The sequence below is a fragment of the Mesitornis unicolor genome, unplaced genomic scaffold (genome assembly GCF_000695765.1).
Source record: "Mesitornis unicolor isolate BGI_N332 unplaced genomic scaffold, ASM69576v1 scaffold10191, whole genome shotgun sequence".
Lineage (NCBI taxonomy): Eukaryota > Metazoa > Chordata > Aves > Mesitornithiformes > Mesitornithidae > Mesitornis > Mesitornis unicolor.
Window position 1 is genome coordinate 5387 of NW_010161763.1, and position 18105 is coordinate 23491.

Genomic DNA, 18105 nt, shown 5'->3' on the forward strand with positions numbered 1-18105 from the left:
ATACTCACTGTACCTTTCATTTTACCTTTCAGTTTGCATGCTGCTATTCTTACACATAATAAAGCAATAAGAAAAGTTAACTGCAGACTCTGCTTTTGTGAAGCCTCAAACCTACTTCAACTTAGTACAAAGATGGGGGGCTGGGGGAAGAGAAAACGTTTGTTACAAAGCAGAAAGGAGAAGAGATATTCATAGACATTTTGGACTGACAGAACCCAGGAAATAAGGACAACGCAAACAACTGCTCAGACTATCGAAACGTAGCAGACAATGTTTTTCCTACCTGTTCTGTCTACCAGAATGTGATGTGCTAGCATTATTTCTTAGTTAGAATTATTGGCAATCAAAACAAATGTCATAGGCAACAAGAAAAAAAAACAAACGGCGGTTGCAACACTGGTCAAATCTTTTCCTACCTAGAGAGGGAAGGCGGGTAAAAAAGCTGAGGGTAACAAGTCAACATGTGCACATCCACATGTACTATACAGTAAGAACATTCAAAGATATTAGCATGAGACAGTGATCCTATGGTTTTCCTTTTCTCTTGCAGTTATATATAGATAGTTAAACAGCACATAGGAAAACACCACTAGAGCTTTCACCGTGGCCAACAGGGAAATTCTCACAAATGTAAAAATGTCTGTTTTCAAACTGTCAGATCTCTTCCAAACGTCACACAGACGAAATGCACGGAACAGAATTCCTCATCGTGTAACCAAAACCAAAAATGAAACCCTTGGGAATTTACACAACTCTCAAGCATCCAGCTTTGCAGTCTCGAACGTCTCGATCCCTACTACAGCAGAACATAGTATCACCCAAATAAATGAGAATTCCTGGAGAACAGCGATGCTACTTGGATACTCTGCGAAATTTCACCGTACTAAAACACGTAACTCAGATTTACATTCAGTATTTTGGAGGAAGGGAACGTCATGGTCCCTTTCTGCTTTATCCTTGCTGGCTGCCTACCCAGGAAGCATTATTGTTATTACTTCAAGAGGATAGGAAAGGTGCTGGTAGGAGCCAGAAGGGCAAGGCAATGATGCTGAGTATGAAATGCCCTGTTCTTTGGATGAACTGTGTAAAATACTTTGTTAAAAGGCTCCATGTTAAAAATATTAAGAACAAAAAGGTTGTCTCAAAAATACAGAGCATTTCTGCCTCTTCTTCGAAGTTCAAAGGCCGGGGAAAAGTGTTTTGCTAGAATTAACTACAGGTTTGGTGTAATAAACACGTACGGCACCGCCCTGCGTAACACAGGGCCGACCACAGACTCCAGACAAACGCGATTGCTTTACGTTTCAAGTGGTACGCGCATCTCTGGTTTTGTAGAAAAGGAACAGAGACGCTTCGGGAACCTCCACTGCAGAGTCTTTGCCAGTGTCCAGCTTTTTGGGCAAAGGAAACCTTGCCACACTGCAGAGTCACAATCTTGAGGATCAGAAAGTAAAAACAATCAAGATTCAGTGTCTGATCCAGAACTGCTTTCTCGGCTGATTTCAATTTGTAGAGACGGTAAATTATCCAAGCGACTCTTTTTTTGCCGAGACTGTTCTTTTTCCTTAATGAGAGCACCCCAAACCCGCTGGAGCTCTGAATCATCTTCCTCTGGAGATGCCACAGAGTTTTCAGGTTTATCTGAAGTCTTTTCTTGTGTCTTCGGAACAGACCCCAATCGGGTCCATAAATTACCTAATCAGATGAAAAACAAACATTAAAAAAACCCAAAAAAAGACAGGACTACGGGGAATTCTGGATGAACTTAGTCTTAAATTCACTGCATCTCTTTAAACTCTTTGTGCTCCTCCCACCTTAATGTTTGGCAGGGAGTTTACTACACTTCAAAGTTGAAATTAAAATACAGGAGGCCGAGTGCAGCCTTGTTCACTGTTTCCCATTTGCAGAGAAAGCTACACACAGGTCTGAAGTGCCACTGCATTCATTACGCTTGCTTCAGTGCCTTGTTTTGGCCACAGCTTTAAAGGAGCCCTCGAATTTTAAGCATACCTATATAAAAACCTTGCTCATAAAAGTATTCAGCTCAACCCACCTACACGTATCTCAAATCCAAAGCTCTGAACAAACATTTGCCAATTCATCTTTAATTTCACTCAACTGAACAGCCTTCATTAATTTCTGCCGAAATTTCTCTCACACTCTAAAGTCACAGAATCCCAGAATCCCAGACCGTCAGGGATTGGAAGGGACCTCCAAAGCTCATCCAGTCCAATCCCCCTGCCGGAGCAGGAACACCCAGATGAGGTTGCACAGGAAGGCGTCCAGGCGGGTTTTGAATGTCTGCAGAGAAGGAGACTCCACAACCTCTCTGGGCAGCCTGGGCCAGGGCTCTGTCACCCTCACTGAGAAGAAGTTTCTTCTCCAATTTCAGTGGAACCTCCTGTGTTCCAGTTTGTGTCCGTTACCCCTTGTCCTATCATTGTTTGTCACCGAGAAGAGCCTGGCTCCATCCTCGTGACACTCACCCTTGAAATATTTCTAAACATGAATGAGGTCTCCCCTCAGTCTCCTCTTCTGCAAACTAAAGAGCCCCAGCTCCCTCAGCTGCTCCTCATAAGGGAGATGCTCCACTCCCTTGATCATCTTTGTAGCCCTACGCTGGACTCTCTCCAGCAGTTCCTGTCCTTCTGGAGCTGAGGGGCCCAGAACTAGACACAATATTCCAGATGCGGTCTCACCAGGGCAGAGTAGAGGGGCAGGAGAACCTCTCTGCCCTACAACCACCCCCCTCCTGATACACCCCAGGATGGCATTGGCCTTCTTGGCCACAAGGGCACAGTGCTGGCTCATGGTCATCCTGCTGGCCACCAGGACCCCCAGGTCCCTTTCCCCTACGCTGCTCTCCAACAGGTTGCAGTACTACATTTTCTCCATAAAAACCAACCTGATTTCTTCTCTCTGGTATCAGAGTAGAGGCCTTTTACATCTTGTTTGGGGATTCCTAACCGGCTGTGTACATCTGATATGGGCTCTCGACGAGGAGCAGAGGTGCTGCTTGGAGGTTTCACTTCTGGAGAATGTGGTCTTTTTCCCAGTCTTTGCCGCACGTCTAGGGATATTTTCAGTGATTAAACGACACAAATAATGATACATCTACTTTAGTTCTGCCAGCTAATTTTACGCTCACTGCACAATTTGAAGAACTTGAAAGCAGACCCATTCTCTGGTTTGATATTTTCTGCAGTCTTTTCATTAAGTCTTTCATACTGAGATTTCAGTCCTGGCAATGTCTCAATAAAACTGATCAGGAATTCATTTTTCTTGGTGTTTTTTGGCAATAAATTTGACGTCTAATGTTTTCACATTGTGCTGTGTCCAGAAGATGAAAAAAGGAAGTTATTCCATGGCTTGCTGCATTTCTGTTCTAGCAGCACAATGTATGTGTATCCAGCATGAGATATGATTACAGGAAAACTGTATGCCTTTCAGATAACAAATACCTTGCTTAAGAATTCAAATACTGCTTGATACTTTGCAGAATAAAATGACAATCAGGATATAAGAATTCTAAGTATACTGAGACTTAACCCATGATGTGAATCTTACATACTGAAGTTTGTCTGGTTTAGCTCAGATATTCCTGGTCTTAAAGGGGGTTCAAATGAAAACATGAAGGCAAAGGGAGATACAGGATTTATGTGACAACTTGTCAGAGCCCCAGAATGTACAGGAGCAGTAAAATACACTGACATAACTTCCACATTGCATTGACTCAAAACAGTATCCTTCACTTATCCGTCAGCTAATCTGCTGGGTACTGTGTATGTCCGAAGTAGCTGAAATTATAGATACCCGAGTCAAAAAAAGCACCAGTCAACTAAACCCAGAAGTAAATTGAAAACTATGTTTATATTCATGTAATACATGGTTTTTCATCGAAGAAACTAGCGTTTCACATTTGATTCTGTGCATGAGCCTCCCTACGTCCTGTATTTCCCAGAGTCGTACTGAATCTCTGCCTCAGCGAGCGAGCAAATCCAAGGGACAACGTGGAAAGAAACAGACACAAGCGAAGAAAACAGATAAAAACAAACATCGCTCACTCTACTGTACTTCATTTTTCCCTAAAGCAATCCCCACCTCAGTCTCTCAGGGAGGAAACATTGACTGTATGAATGCAGAAACTGCTGCTGAACAGAACTGCCCTGTGTTTGTAAGCTGTTGTGGAGCACAGACGTGAAATGAATCTATCCCTTTCAATGAGCCAGTCACAGTTCTGCACAATTTAAGAGCTCAAAGTTACCTGATTTTACAGTGCTGTTTGGCTGACGTGGTCCAGTGTTATTCTGACGTTTTTCTTCTAACAGGAGCCTTACATCTGCAACTTTCTCTGCTGAGCCTTTACTGCCAATCCGGTTTTTGATGTTACTGGTTGCTATGCTATCTGCTCGCATGGAATTCCTAAATGAAATAATAATAGACTCAGCGTCCCTTAAATGAAACGAAATCCAGCATAGTTCTTAAGTCTTCTTGTACGTAAAATTACACCTCAGAAGTAGTATCAGGATTTCTCTACTGAGAAGTAGGTTAAAATATTACTTAGAAGAGCACGTGTTTCACATTGTGCTTGCCTGCATAAATTTCTATTGATTCCACTGTGAGCTTCATTACTATCAATAAGCAGGGTTACAGAAACCTGCACAGGAAACTATATTTAGATAAAGTTAATTGTAATTAAAAGCCTGTATTGGTGTTTTCTGTATTTGGTACTTCTTTTTAAAATATCTACTACAAAATTATGTTAAGAACTGAAGAAGGAGCTTCAGCAGTTTGTCTTTAAGCTTTAACAACTCCGTCACCAATTAAAATTTAGGATCCATGTTCACCGCTACTTTCAAAGAGTAAGAAACTTTTACCTAATATTTTTCAGCTGCGATTCTACTTCATCCGCATACATTGTCATTTTCATGCTCTTTTTGGGAGAGGGCGTTGATATCATTTTCAGTTCAAGATCATAGTCCATTTCATCAGAATCAGATGCGCTCGCACTCGATCGTCTGGCTGCACTTCGGTCTCGGGACTGTTTGAAAGCTTGCAGTTCATCACGGTACTCTACCACAACTCTGTCATCTTCATCCATATCCTGATCTTCCTCCTCCTCCTCTTCCTCCTCAATAGGCTCCTCAGGAACATTGACTAAACCTGTGGCAAAACAAATTGATTCTGATCAACTGAAGGTTATCATTTGTAAGAGGCACCTTAAAACCAAGGAAAATAAATCACTGTAATTAATGATCCATTACAAATGAGTCTTTGTAGTTCTCTAGGGCTAGAGAGAGAATATTTTGCAAAATACTCTGAGTAGAATCTGTATTTCAGAATAGCCTAAGTGGAAGAAAATCGCCACAAGAGGAAAAAAGCCCTTGGTGTTCCTGAGCTCCGAAGACTGCTCAGGCGTAAAGCTGGACTGAGGGTATAAAGTGTGACTGCCCCTTGTAGTAGGTGCAGTTTGTACTTCCTGAACTAAGCATAACAACTCCCATGATCTTGCAGGGCTTATTAATGTGACAACTGCTGGCTCTGTGCTAATCCTTCCAAGTCCTGTAAACAGTAATAGCAAAAACCCACACATATCACTTAAGAACTGAGGAGGTCCCTGCTCCCTGCAGGGGGGCTGGACGAGATGATCTCTAAAGAAGGTCCCTCCAACCCAAAGCGTCCTGTGATTCTTTGGATTTAATCACATAATACTGATTTAAATACGAATTAACAACTTAAATCTAGTCACTAGCAGTGTGTAAGCATCTTTTCAGAACACTCAAGATCTTCCATGAGATTTGAACCATCCATGGCTGTGTTTTTAACAAGCTGCTCATATGAAATTTTGATACTCTATTTGTCTCACATCAAGGATTTTTTTCTCCAATGCACACTCCCTGCCTTAGGGCACAGATGAAGATACTCAAGCCTCATTAATAGAATTTTCTACTCTTTATTGTTCTACATCTAGAGCTTGCTTTTTCAGAGAATGGAAGAATTGACATAGCAAGTAGGACAAACTGCCAAGAAGTTTAAAGAAGTTCTCTCTTCTTTTTGCCCTTGATGCTACAGCTCCCATGTCCTACATTTGTAAAAGAAAAACATCACATAAAAGGTAGCAGCTATTTTGGTAAGCCAACGAGCAGCATGAAGTTTCTGCCTCAGTGATGCCCTGCAAACTCTTAAAATGCAATTAAATTATCGATCTATTTTTTAAAAGTACACTTCACGTTAACACACCACAGGGGATTGCAGAAGGCGTTGTTTAAGGTCCTTTCCAGCCCCCTGTTTCCCTGTTCTGTTCTTACAGGGTTGACAATATATTGGCATCAATTACCTGAATGACGATGTTTGTAAGGAGGAGTCAAGCCAACATCATCCCCAATAAGTGTCCTTTTCTTTATCACGTCCCGATGGATTCGACGTGAATGGTACCTTCTTTTCCTGAAACACCATAAAAAGAATGACGTTCCTGTCACAGAAGGGGCATCGTGAATGAGCCCCTTTCAGCCCTGGATTAAGCACATGCAGTTATCACTCACTTTAACAGCAGACACACTTTTATGTCAGAGATCTGTTCTGAATGTTTGGAATACAAACATTCTTTATTTTCATGGCAAAATAGTCCCCTTGCAAATTCACAGTTACATCGCAAAAACATTGCTTACAGAATCCCAGAACGTCAGGGATTGGACGGGACCTCCAAAGCTCATCCAGTCCAATCCCCCTGCCGGAGCAGGAACACCCAGATGAGGTTACACAGGAAGGCGTCCAGGCGGGTTTTGAATGTCTGCAGAGAAGGAGACTCCACAGCCTCTCTGGGCAGCCTGGGCCAGGGCTCTGTCACCCTCACTGAGAAGAAGTTTCTTCTCCAATTGAAGTGGAACCTCCTGTGTTCCAGTTTGTGTCCGTTACCCCTTGTCCTATCATTGTTTGTCACCGAGAAGAGCCTGGCTCCATCCTCGTGACACTCACCCTTGAAATATTTCTAAACATGAATGAGGTCTCCCCTCAGTCTCCTCTTCTGCAAACTAAAGAGCCCCAGCTCCCTCAGCCGCTCCTCAGAAGGGAGATGCTCCACTCCCTTGATCATCTTTGTAGCCCTGCGCTGGACTCTCTCCAGCAGTTCCTGTCCTTCTTGAACTGAGGGGCAAGACACATTTGCACATAAGCAGCATTGACATGAACTGAACAGAAGACTGAAACTGGTTTAGTTTTTTTCTTCTCTTGTCCAATTACCTGCAATGTTCCAATTCCTCTAACCAACACTCACCAAGAATTGCTAAGAATCCCCTTCATGCCTCCGTAATTCGGATTGCCGTACTTCATGTAATACTGGCTTCGCCTTGCAGCTCCCAGCTCTTTTTTGTCATCTGAAAAAAACACAAATGAAAAAGACTTTTTTCCCCTCTCAGAGCATATTTTACAACACCAGCACAAATAACCATCCAGTCAAAGACAGAGTGAAAGCAAGACTGAATACATCTTACAGATCAGCATTACTTCAGTCTCCTTCACAAAGGACACAATTTTGCTGACACCTCTGAAATTTCTCCTGCCACCTCAGTTTTATTTGTGCCTGGAAACTTAATTCTAGGGAGACTGAATTTCGACAGATCAGCTTAACAGAGCATTACATCCCACTGGAGCAGCTGCAGGCGATACTCACCTTATGCGTGACCTTTCTTTTCTTTATAGATGTGTCGCTTCCCACATGGCCCAGAAATTATATGCATTTTCATTGTACTCATAAAGATCATTTAATATCTCGACTGTATTTAGCAATAATTTCCACTAATACCTCATCAGCATCTCAAATATTTTCATATTTCTAAAACGTGACATTTACCTTTGTGGAGAACTGCACCATAAAACCTGTTCTATGGTATTGGGAAGAAGGCCCTGAGCCCAAGATCAAATTCGTAGGTACAATAATTTTCATACAACTTGAACTGGATTTCATGTGGATTTATTGCAAAATCGTAATACCTAATAATTAGCAAAAAAAACCCCTAACAATTTTGCAAATAAAAATTAGGTACTTCACGTCATTAACTAGTCAACAAAGCAAACTACAACAAGCAATTAATTCATTGTGCTTGTTAAGCTGTTCATTTACCTTTAGTAGCAAATCTCATGAATAGCTTGTTTCCTTTAGCCAGTTTATTGGCAGGGCGAAGATCATTACGCAGGAGAGAATCCTCTTCTACCTGGGAGAGGGCATCCAACTTTGGGGGCAAAAAAGGTATTTTGGACTCAAAAATAAAATTATGGTCGAACGAAAATGGATTGCTTAAAGAGCAGCAATCAACTGATTATTAAGAAAGTTATTTTTTAAATTACGTTCAAATGAACTCCGCTTTTTGTCTTGACAAACTACTGTGAATTTTTAAAGTCATTTGCCCTGAAGATTTAAAATAGTTCCCTCTCTTCCTTCGTAACATTATCTCAGATGATCAAATTCAATAATTTTCAAATGACACTACACTACTGACTGAAGTACAGAAAATAAATACAACAAATTGGACACTGAAAAACAACTATTTTATTTATTCGCTTGTTTCATACCTAAACGGTTTTACTGACAGGTTCTCATGGCCTCACACCATGACTAAAAGGGATTTTTTTTCATGTGTATCTGCTTTATAGAAACTAAAATTCAGAATTCCATGATGCACGAGTGTTCTCTGAGCCATTCCTAAAGAAAACACTAATCACACCCATTATATATTCAGCCAGTGAAGATTAAATTACTCAGCAAACATCAATGCGTGTGCTGATTCCCACACATGGCTGTGGACAGCCTAAATCCTGTTTGTCTCTTTGAGCACTGCCCTCGCTGCTGAAAGGCTGCTGCCTCCTATGACTGTGCTGTCATTGCCTCACCTCAGCACAACAGAGCAGCCAGTCCAGCTCTTACCCGCTGGATGCTCTCACACGCTTCAAAATCTACTTTTACAACTCTTACATAGCTGTTCTTACCAACTGTGCACTTCCTGTCACCTCCCCATCTAATTTACTTACACAATTAAATTGTGAATTGTAAATATATACGGTTAAAATGATAACGTTATGACGACGTTACACCAGTCACAGCAACGCTGCTGTCACAGCGCTTTCACTTTCCTTCTGTACTGACCTCAACATCGCTAGGGTTGTCATCCTCAACCTCGCCTTCTTCTGTCTCATCCTCTGAACTTTCCTCCTGTTTTTCTAAGAAGGAAAATAATTGGGGGGAAAAAACAAAACAAAACACCAACCTCCATTTTAGTGTGTCAGTCACATTTGATTATTATTACCTACATTGTCTGAAATCAAACTGAAGGCGTTATCCTTTCTTCTGTGCGGCCTAGAGAATAATCAAAACAGTAAACGTCTACAGAAATTTGAAGCGTGCAAGAGCACAGAAGAACATTAACGAGACAGCCCCTGTGCAGATCACTGCCTGCGGCAGCACACATGAATTATTAATTTAATTCTTTGAAAGCAAATGAAATCGCCCTGCGTTTCAGGGTACGACAGCGATCAGCAAGGCCGAGACTGTAAAAGGCACAGAAAAGCCTGTTTCTTTAAGCCTCCCTATTAAAATGCTGCCAGTACCTACAAGCACCCAATCCTAACAGCGTAACACAGGTTGTTAGTCAAAAGTGTAAACGTTTCTGAGACAGAGCAGCAGGGAAAAGAAAACCAAAACACCTTACTGACTTAATTTTGAAGTGAAATAATTAACAGAAGAGTGCACGCTTCCAGGAGTACTAAAATTGGGAGATTCTTGCGTAGATTTTTCAGGGATCTTTTCAGCTCAGAGTAAGAAAACCGATATTGGAATTTATTTTTTCGAACAGGTCTCAAAAAAATAAAAAAAGTAGCAAATATGGAGAATTATCAACATACACCAGCGTCATTTGCAAAGATCTCTAAGTACTTCATAGACATAAGATGAAAAAAAACCTAGGTTAAAATTTCACAGCTCCTGATCTTAAATCTCATCCAACAATAGACTTGAAAATGGGAAACAGAGAGCAGTAGCCACTCAAAGATACTGAAAATACACCCAAGTTCAAAGAAAAGAGTAAAGCACAATTAACCAAATGGAAAACAGAGAATTTAGATAAACAAATGAGCCAAATTCAAACTTGAATAATTAAGCTCCATCAGGGACACCATTCAACCACTTTTCCTCCCCCTAAATGATAAGGTTCTTACAGTGAAGACTGGTCTCTCGCTTCCCTAAATGCCTAAATGACCCTCAAATCCCTATCTAAACAAGGAATGCAACTAAGCCAGTTTACTCCGGTGTGTCTGTATGCATCTCACACCCCAGATGTAATTGAGCAGTTTGTACTTTATCTAATATCCCACACTTCCAGCTAAACAGGAGTAATTTCGATGACAGCTCTCATTTTGAGATGTGGTGCAATGACGATGTAATATGCAATTTGTAGCCAACGAGATTAAATAGATCTATTTACACTACATGTAAACAAGTCACTGATCTCCAAAAACTTGGTAACAAGCCTTACTTGAAGCATTATCAACATTTGCCCCAAAATTAAAGTCACGCGGATGCTTGAGGAGCCACTGCATTGTGGAGAAAAGCAACAAGAAAAAGGGATGAGTTAGAAGGATCCACAAGTTTAACATAGCCCTAAAGCCCAGACTTTCTAGAAAGGCTTTCGTAGCACTGCAAGTATCTCGTAGAGAGATTGGCTATCTGCATGCTGTAGATCTAGCACGTCTAATTAAAATCTATGAAAAAGACTTAATAAATACAACTCTCTTTGCTTTGCACAGCGTGGTACAGTACTTCAAACCAGAGCAATTTATCACACCAGCCTAACAGCAAAACAGTCCTGAGGTAGCAAAAGCACGATTTTTAATTTACACCCAATAAAAGTAAAATAAATTCACAATGAAGGCATTCAGACACCAGATTTATCACAACATTAAGATGCACTTTTGCTCCGTTGCTCTTTTATAACTGACCTTTCAGTGCGCTTCTTTCTTGAAAGTAGAATGGCAAAATTTAGAGATGACGAGCAGTGGTGAAGTGATACCACGTCACATCAGGACGGAAAATATCCTTAAAGGATGGTGGTGTATCAAGAAAGAAAAACAACTGCAGTATTTTAAAACCAGGACACTCTTTTTACGCCTGTTCTTTCCACACTCAGGATTATCCTTGTACTGCCTCTGTGCACACATCACACAGACATATTTCTGTGCACCGTGTGCCACTCCACGTATCGTATCTGAGTATGACCCCGCATCTAACACGTTCAGCATCGACTGAATGACTGCTTTTGCTCCAGCTCCAACCCACCTTTTAAGAAGCAGCTTCTTCAAAAGGTTTCCAAGATGAAAGCCTTTTTTAAAGTGGCAGAATACATTTACCTGAAACTATACGACAGAAGCTCCTTCAGTCATTTAGATTACGCAGCACCCAAGCACAAGTTTCAAGTTTCACTGATTTAACTAGATGAGGTCAGTATGTGCGTATCTCAATCTACCTTTCTTGGTTCTTTCAGCTGTCTTCTCTTCATTGTTTTCTTTGCTTTTTGTTTTCTCCTGATCAGGCAAGGAACTCATATTTATTAGAGCCCGTGTTGCGGTCACTTCATCCAGCCAGACCACGTTACCTGTGACACGTAAACACATACAAAACCAAAATGCCGTTTGTGTAATCAACCAGTCACTGCCTTGCTGGAGGAAAATTACTAACGAAAATTCAGAAATGCTCTTATACACAACAAAAAAGTAATGAGATACAGCTCCTGCAGGGAAAGTCATATTCTTTAACACACTCAATAAGCTGGAGGACACACAACTTCTATCACATTACAAAAAGCACACACAACAAACCCAAAAATCAGTGAAATGCACAACCATATGTACTAGAAACTGTTTCCTGAGCGCAGTAAATGAGGATATTGAATCAGAGTCAGTTTATTTCACAAATGCGTTAGCACACAAATGCGATTAAGGGGGTGGGGGGGGCAGAAAGAAGAAAGCAGCTTTGATTTGTTTCCCTTTGGCCATTCAACAGAACCTTGAACTTTACTGTGGAATTCTGTTAATCTTTTCCACAAAAGCAGGAAAATAGGGGAAAAACAGGAGAGACTGCTCAAGTGCTTTGTACAGATCACTGCGTACACAGGTTAACAAAGTGATTCGGTACAGGCCTCATACACGCCTTAAGTATCAGCAGATGGTACTAAAATATAATTTATTAGGCCAATTAAAAGCATTTCATAGATGTCAACATTGAAAGAGCTAAAACCGTTTAGAAAGAGATTCTGAACCAAAGCCTTCTGCATGGATTCAGTGGACATACAGCAACAAACGTCCTTTTCAGATAATCAGACAATCTTAGAAATGCAGCCTCAGACACAGGGTTAAGCTGAGCACTTGCTGGCTTATGCATCACCACTGGTTCATGTAGCAGCTCTTTACTGCAATTGTCCGCCCAGGGCTCATTGCATTTCAAATTTTCCATCAGCCTGTGGCAGTGTATCAAGCTGTCACACACAGCGACTTCAAGGTGACCAATATTTCATAGTATACCAGTTCCTAAGTCTTGGACTGGAACATATTCCCTTCAGGGTCATTCCAGGAGATCACACTACTACTTCTCAAGTTTCAGCCACATTTGCCAATAAACTGGTTTCCAGCAATCCCAATTCAACTGAAACGCCTGCACTGGCTTCTACTACTTTATGTGATTTCAGTTACAGGATTTCTAGGCACATGACCATCTCAGAGCCTCCTGGTTCCGTGATCCAGCACTCAACCATAGCAGACAGCTCTTTCACAGCCCTTAGTATCCCTGAGGAAAGCATGACTGTCAACAACCTTGTACTTTTCTGGCAATTGCGCTGCATGCTTACTCCCCAAAACAGCTCCTGCAATCTGAATTTACATGCCTCTTCCAGTCTATGTAAATCACATTCAGCTGCTACCTTCTTTCACCCACTAATTTCTCCTTGAGAATGCACAAAACAAATATGGCAACAAGCCTGTTCCTTTGCACAAAGTCATAACAACCTGCCTAACCACACGCAGGTCAATAGTCTCCTCTCCGAACGTCACCTTTTGTGACATTCACAAGCAGGTATATGATTTATGTCAAGATGTAAGCAGCACAAAATCTCAGACCTTTTTTCTTTTTCCCCACTTAGAGACCTGCAAGTTATTCTGTGCTCTCTCTTCACAATAACAAATACTCAAACAGATAGTGGGTTTGATTTTCATCATATGCTATTAATTCTTTCCTTCTAAATCTCTTTGACTAAGGCAAATAACAGGGAAACTGAGACAGAGGAAGATTGGTAACTCTGAAAGCCACTAAGACATCTGAAGTGCAGCCATGACCAGTATTAAAAGACAGAGTAAGAATTACAGACAAAAGGCTCCATTTACTCACATGATGTATCATCCAACCACTCAATATGAGCAGGGGGATACTCTTTGAAATAGGCAAAGATGTCCTGGGTACTCATCTCATCCACCCCACAGATGTAAATTGTGTCCAGTCTCACTTTAGGAATTGCTATAAAGAGGAAGAGATACAAAACTGGTACTTATTTCTACGGAGCAAGCTTTTATATTGGTAACATATGGGTTTATAAGGCAAACATTTTAAATAAGCTAAAGGGAAGCTAACTAAAGCAAAAGATGATGTACACTGCTCTAAAACACCAACATGAATCATTATTCCACAATGCAAACCTTCAGTAAGCACTGGTAGATGCAGGTACTGGTAGTGATCAAACCACCTTAACTCTTTTTTTTAATGCCAAAGCACTCCCACGAAGTCCTCAAGAGCCAGAACGAGGCCTGCGGGTAGGACACGTGGACAGAGCACTTCCACTTGTAACATCTGATGGGGAGCTGTTCTAGGCCACGGCTTAGCAAGTCCAAGCTGCCAGTTGGAAAAAAAGCCTTGAGAACTAACAGGCTGCCAAACACGCCAGTCTGCTGTGGACACACGGCCTGGCTGATCGGCTCAGACTCCAGCATGGCCAGCTTGCCACCTAACAGCACGGGCCAAGCAGTCCTACCTCGCTGCGCAGACAGCGCGTACGCTGGTCTCGCTGCGCGTGGACACGGCGTCCTCCACTCATACACAAACAGTGCTCGAGGTCTGGTCTTCTCAAAGAACAAAGATTCTTAAAGCTACACTGACCCACAAGATGAATCTTGGACACGTAGCACCGGGTGCTGTTGCCACATAGTAAATAAGGTACACAAAAAACGTTTTCTTCTTTCTGGGGTTGGTAAAACAAGGAGCAAAATGCTAACTGACAAGTAGTTTAAAATGGAACACAATTAAAACAAAAAGGTAAAAGAACCCACAAAATAACAAAGTGATTTCTTTTGGCAATGACCTGGGAAAACCTCTGGGGATACAGAAAATATCGCAGGATAAATCAAGTAGAGGAACTGTGAGGAAGTACATGAAAGGATCTTTTCTTCTTGACTGTTGGATCATCTCATACCTTTCTTCATCATGTCTCGATCCAGGGCCACATTCCTTTGGGCGAGATTCACTTCAGCTCGAAAATGAAAGCGTTTTGCTCTTTGTTCCTTTTTCTCAATTGCTTCCTGCGAAATGCAAACCAACGCAGTCAAAACAGGAATCACGGCAGCATCCCCAACAAGGACCAGGTATTTAAAATAAAATCTACTAGACAGCAACAACCTATATTAATAATTGTATTTATTAAGAGACCTCTACATTTCAGAGCATAGAAACAATTCAGTAAAACATTTCTGTCATGCATAATAGTTTTAATGTAGGTCCAACAACATAATGGGAACCAAGATGCCTGGAAAACAAGCTATCTCGGACCATGCTCAGACTCCATGATGGAACAGTTAATATTATCTTTAGGAAAAGATGACCAACGTGCAGAGAGTGTGCTCAAAAAAAGCTCTCCCGAAACAAGCATTTCCACCACATGGAAAAGCAATTTTTGAGACTATAGAGATTCTTCTCTATCTGTTTTTTAAAGGTAGACAAAAAGGTCAGCTTGTCTCTCTGAGCTTGAGTGAACATGAGCTGAGTGCTGACTACAGAGATCTTATTCAGACTGGCAATCCAAGCTGCTTTTAAGTAGCTCATGAGCAACAGCTTACGTGGATCTTGTGCAATTTTTGAAGCTGACTGAGAAGCTCCTTATTCAACAGAATTTACTAGGAACCATTAGAGTTTTTTTGGACCTTGCTAACCAAAGTCAAATTTGGAACACAAACATGGGCTTTTTACTCGTTATTAAACGCCAAAACATCCTTGACCACACTTCTTCAAGTTTTTCAGCGTTGCATCATTAAAGAACACAGCAAAAGATGACAGCTCTCCCCCATGTAGGAGAACTTAAAATTCTTTACTGAATTACAATACACACAAGCTAGATATTGAAGCCAAAGAGCTGATAGTGAGAGTTTGTCTGGAATCCTTTTTGTACTCTTTGATAAGCACAATCTTCTGAGCTCCAGTAATGCCAAATGGGAATTCACGTCATTTGGCAACACACTGTTGTGGTGGGGATCCACGTAAAACTGGACCAGTCCTATAAAGCATGTGACTAAATGCTTTTTCTCCACTACCAAATGTTAAATACAGTGGCCAATTGTATGATATGAAACAGCAGTGAATTTGGTATTAAATATACAGAGATGAGCTGCAGGACTAAATGTCTGAAGTCCCACAGAATTAGTAACTTTAGGTTACTTAAATGCAACAGCTGTTCACGTTCTTCAAACTACGTCTTAAAGAACTAAGCAATAAGATGCCCTTGGAAGGTACAAGGCAATGAAACCAGATTTTCCTGCCAAGCACTTGTTCTCCCTTCTGTCACTCAACCTAAGAGGAAAAAAACTCAGCTGATGTGTCTCAAAGGGCTTTGTTTTGCAATATCAAATGGCACCAAGGCAATCTCAACAGAAACATTCTCAGATTTTGGCACACAAACGTTCGTAATTTAATGATGATTGTTACAATTTACAAGGAAGATCCTGTCCTGATCCAACCAACAAAAGGAGAATTCCCTGATTGTTGAAAAATGTCAGCTACCTGAACATGAGGCTAAACATCTGTGCGTATTGGGGAAGAAATAAATGAATCTGTTCTTCCTTTGCAGGAGCAATAATTAGAATGTGTTGAAGAACCATAGCACAAAAATTACCTTGGAGGTTACATCTATTCCAGTAATGAAGCTTCCAGCTTTGTTTTCATATCTCCTACTGGTGTCCTGAAATAAAGCAAAATGCTGGTGAAATCTCAGTGAGCACTGAAAGCAACTGAGCTCCTATGCAGAAGCAAAAAATCTGGCTATTTCTATGAGGAATAAATCCTCTTCTCCTTGAACCTTCCTCTAAGCTACATTCCTTGACAGACAGGTACACAAGCAATAACTCTCACTGATGTCAGTGAAGGTAAAAGCACATGAACTGAACCCAACTTCCTTTGCTACAAGGATTCTTTCCTCTGACAAAATTTAGTCTCTGTGTCTGCCGCTGCTATGGTTTTCACTTACTCTCTCAGCAACACAGAGGAAGTCATCTAACACCTTTCCTAACTCAAATTTCCACTATTTTGGTTTCAGGTATAATTTCCTTTTAAAACATCCACAGATTTAACAGTTATACCCGACTCCTGACGTACCAATTTGCAACTTCTAGTCTCAAAAGTCAGAACGCCAAGCCATATCCACAATTAAACAAGCAACTTTTATCCCTGTTCCAATCAATGTTTCAAACACAACTTCCAAATACCAGCAAGATGAAGCAGTGCTGGTTTGATACAGCCCTACTGATAAAGAGTAAAAACGGAGAATGATCAGGACTGCTGAATTCACCAGACTGCACTAAACCACACAGACCCTGGACCAATGACCCAATTCTGTGCCTCCCATGGTTTGCATATGTAAAAATGGCACCTCTTCATTTGGGCAGCCTCAGGACCATCACCTTGCAAAAGTCTGGTGCTGGAAGAACACATCTTGCTTTCTCTAGGGATAAACAGGCTGTTTACACTTGTGCTGCAATAATTATTTTGGCTAAAAGACTTTTTTCTAGAAAGCAGGCCAGTCTCAGTTCAGGAATACCAAAGTACGTACAATTTAACTGCTTTTCTTAGTAACAGCACCAACGTTTGTCTAAAGCTGCCAAATGTTTACAGCTATTAAAAAGAAAAAGAAAGCAAAATAAACATCAATTTTAAAGTTAAGAAACCTCACTGCCTAAGGTTGACTCATGGAGCACAAGGAAATACAGTAGGGTGCTGTCTCTTAGGCCACATATTTGGCAGGAGTTCAAGCATATTGGTAGATCAGCTAATTAGAGATTAGTTTCTAAAGTAATTTCCACACAAGTTTTGAGAGCAGAAGACTACTTAGGAGTTTAGAAGAACTGTGACCCATTTTTAGGTATTAAACCTGATCCAACTAAAACTTCTACAGGAACAATTAGCAAAAAGAGGAAAGAAAGAAAAGGGAAAAAAAAAAGAAGAAAGAAAACCACAGTCCACTCATCAGAGCTCACAGCCCCAACACCTCCAACTCAGTTCTCCCCCAGTCATCCCCCTGCTCCAAGTGCCCCCTACATTTCTGGCACCAAGCACTCCTTTTACTCTCTTCTATCCACAGTCCACCACTTCACCCCAAATTCTCATCTCCAACGCCTCCTTTGTTCCCAAGCACATCCTGGCCGCTTCCTCTTACGACTTTTCCCCCCACATGCACTCCCCTCGTACACTCATAAGCCCCTTCCTGGCCCCATTCCCCGCCACCCTCACCTCATCGCTTTCCCGCCCCATGCCGACCCTTTTCCCAGGAATGTACCCTAAAGTGCCCTTACAGAACCCCCCTGCCACCCTCACGGACTCCCCCCAACATCCTTTTCCCCCTCAGGAGCTGGTCCCTCCTTCGGCCCCCCTGTCCGTGACCCCACCGCACGCCGCTCACCGGAATGAGCTCCCGAAGCGAGCGCCTCACGGGGATGGTCTCCAGCTCGCCCTCTTCCACCTCCATAGGCTCAGGCTCTGGGCCGCGAGGCTCCCCCGTTGTTGCCGTTGCCTCCGCTTTCACCGAGATCCGCAGGCCC

General features: G+C 41.7%; 1 protein-coding gene across 1 annotated transcript; it reads right to left on the bottom strand.

Moving 5' to 3' along the window:
• Nucleotides 1-223: 223 nt before the first annotated feature.
• Nucleotides 224-18099, bottom strand: LOC104534097 (chromosome unknown open reading frame, human C17orf85). The gene is made up of 13 exons (XM_010193440.1): nt 17967-18099; nt 16188-16253; nt 14499-14604; nt 13424-13549; nt 11511-11639; nt 9140-9213; nt 8120-8228; nt 7274-7373; nt 6338-6444; nt 4878-5163; nt 4265-4422; nt 2906-3070; nt 224-1695 (listed from the first exon to the last, which is right to left on the bottom strand). Exons 1-13 carry the CDS (start codon nt 18030-18032, stop codon nt 1460-1462), a joined length of 1728 nt encoding a protein of 575 aa, XP_010191742.1. The 5' UTR covers nt 18033-18099; the 3' UTR covers nt 224-1459.
• Between the last annotated feature and the right edge of the window lie 6 nt (nt 18100-18105).

Coding starts and splice junctions, on each gene's coding strand:
- LOC104534097 (XM_010193440.1), bottom strand. CDS start 18,032: ATGGAGGTGGAAGAGGGCGAGCTGGAGACCATCCCCGTGAGGCGCTCG. Junction 13,550..14,498: donor TCGAGACATGATGAAGAAAG/GTATGAGATGAT, acceptor TCCTCTTTATAG/CAATTCCTAAAGTGAGACTG. Junction 4,423..4,877: donor TCGCAGCTGAAAAATATTAG/GTAAAAGTTTCT, acceptor TATTTCATTTAG/GAATTCCATGCGAGCAGATA.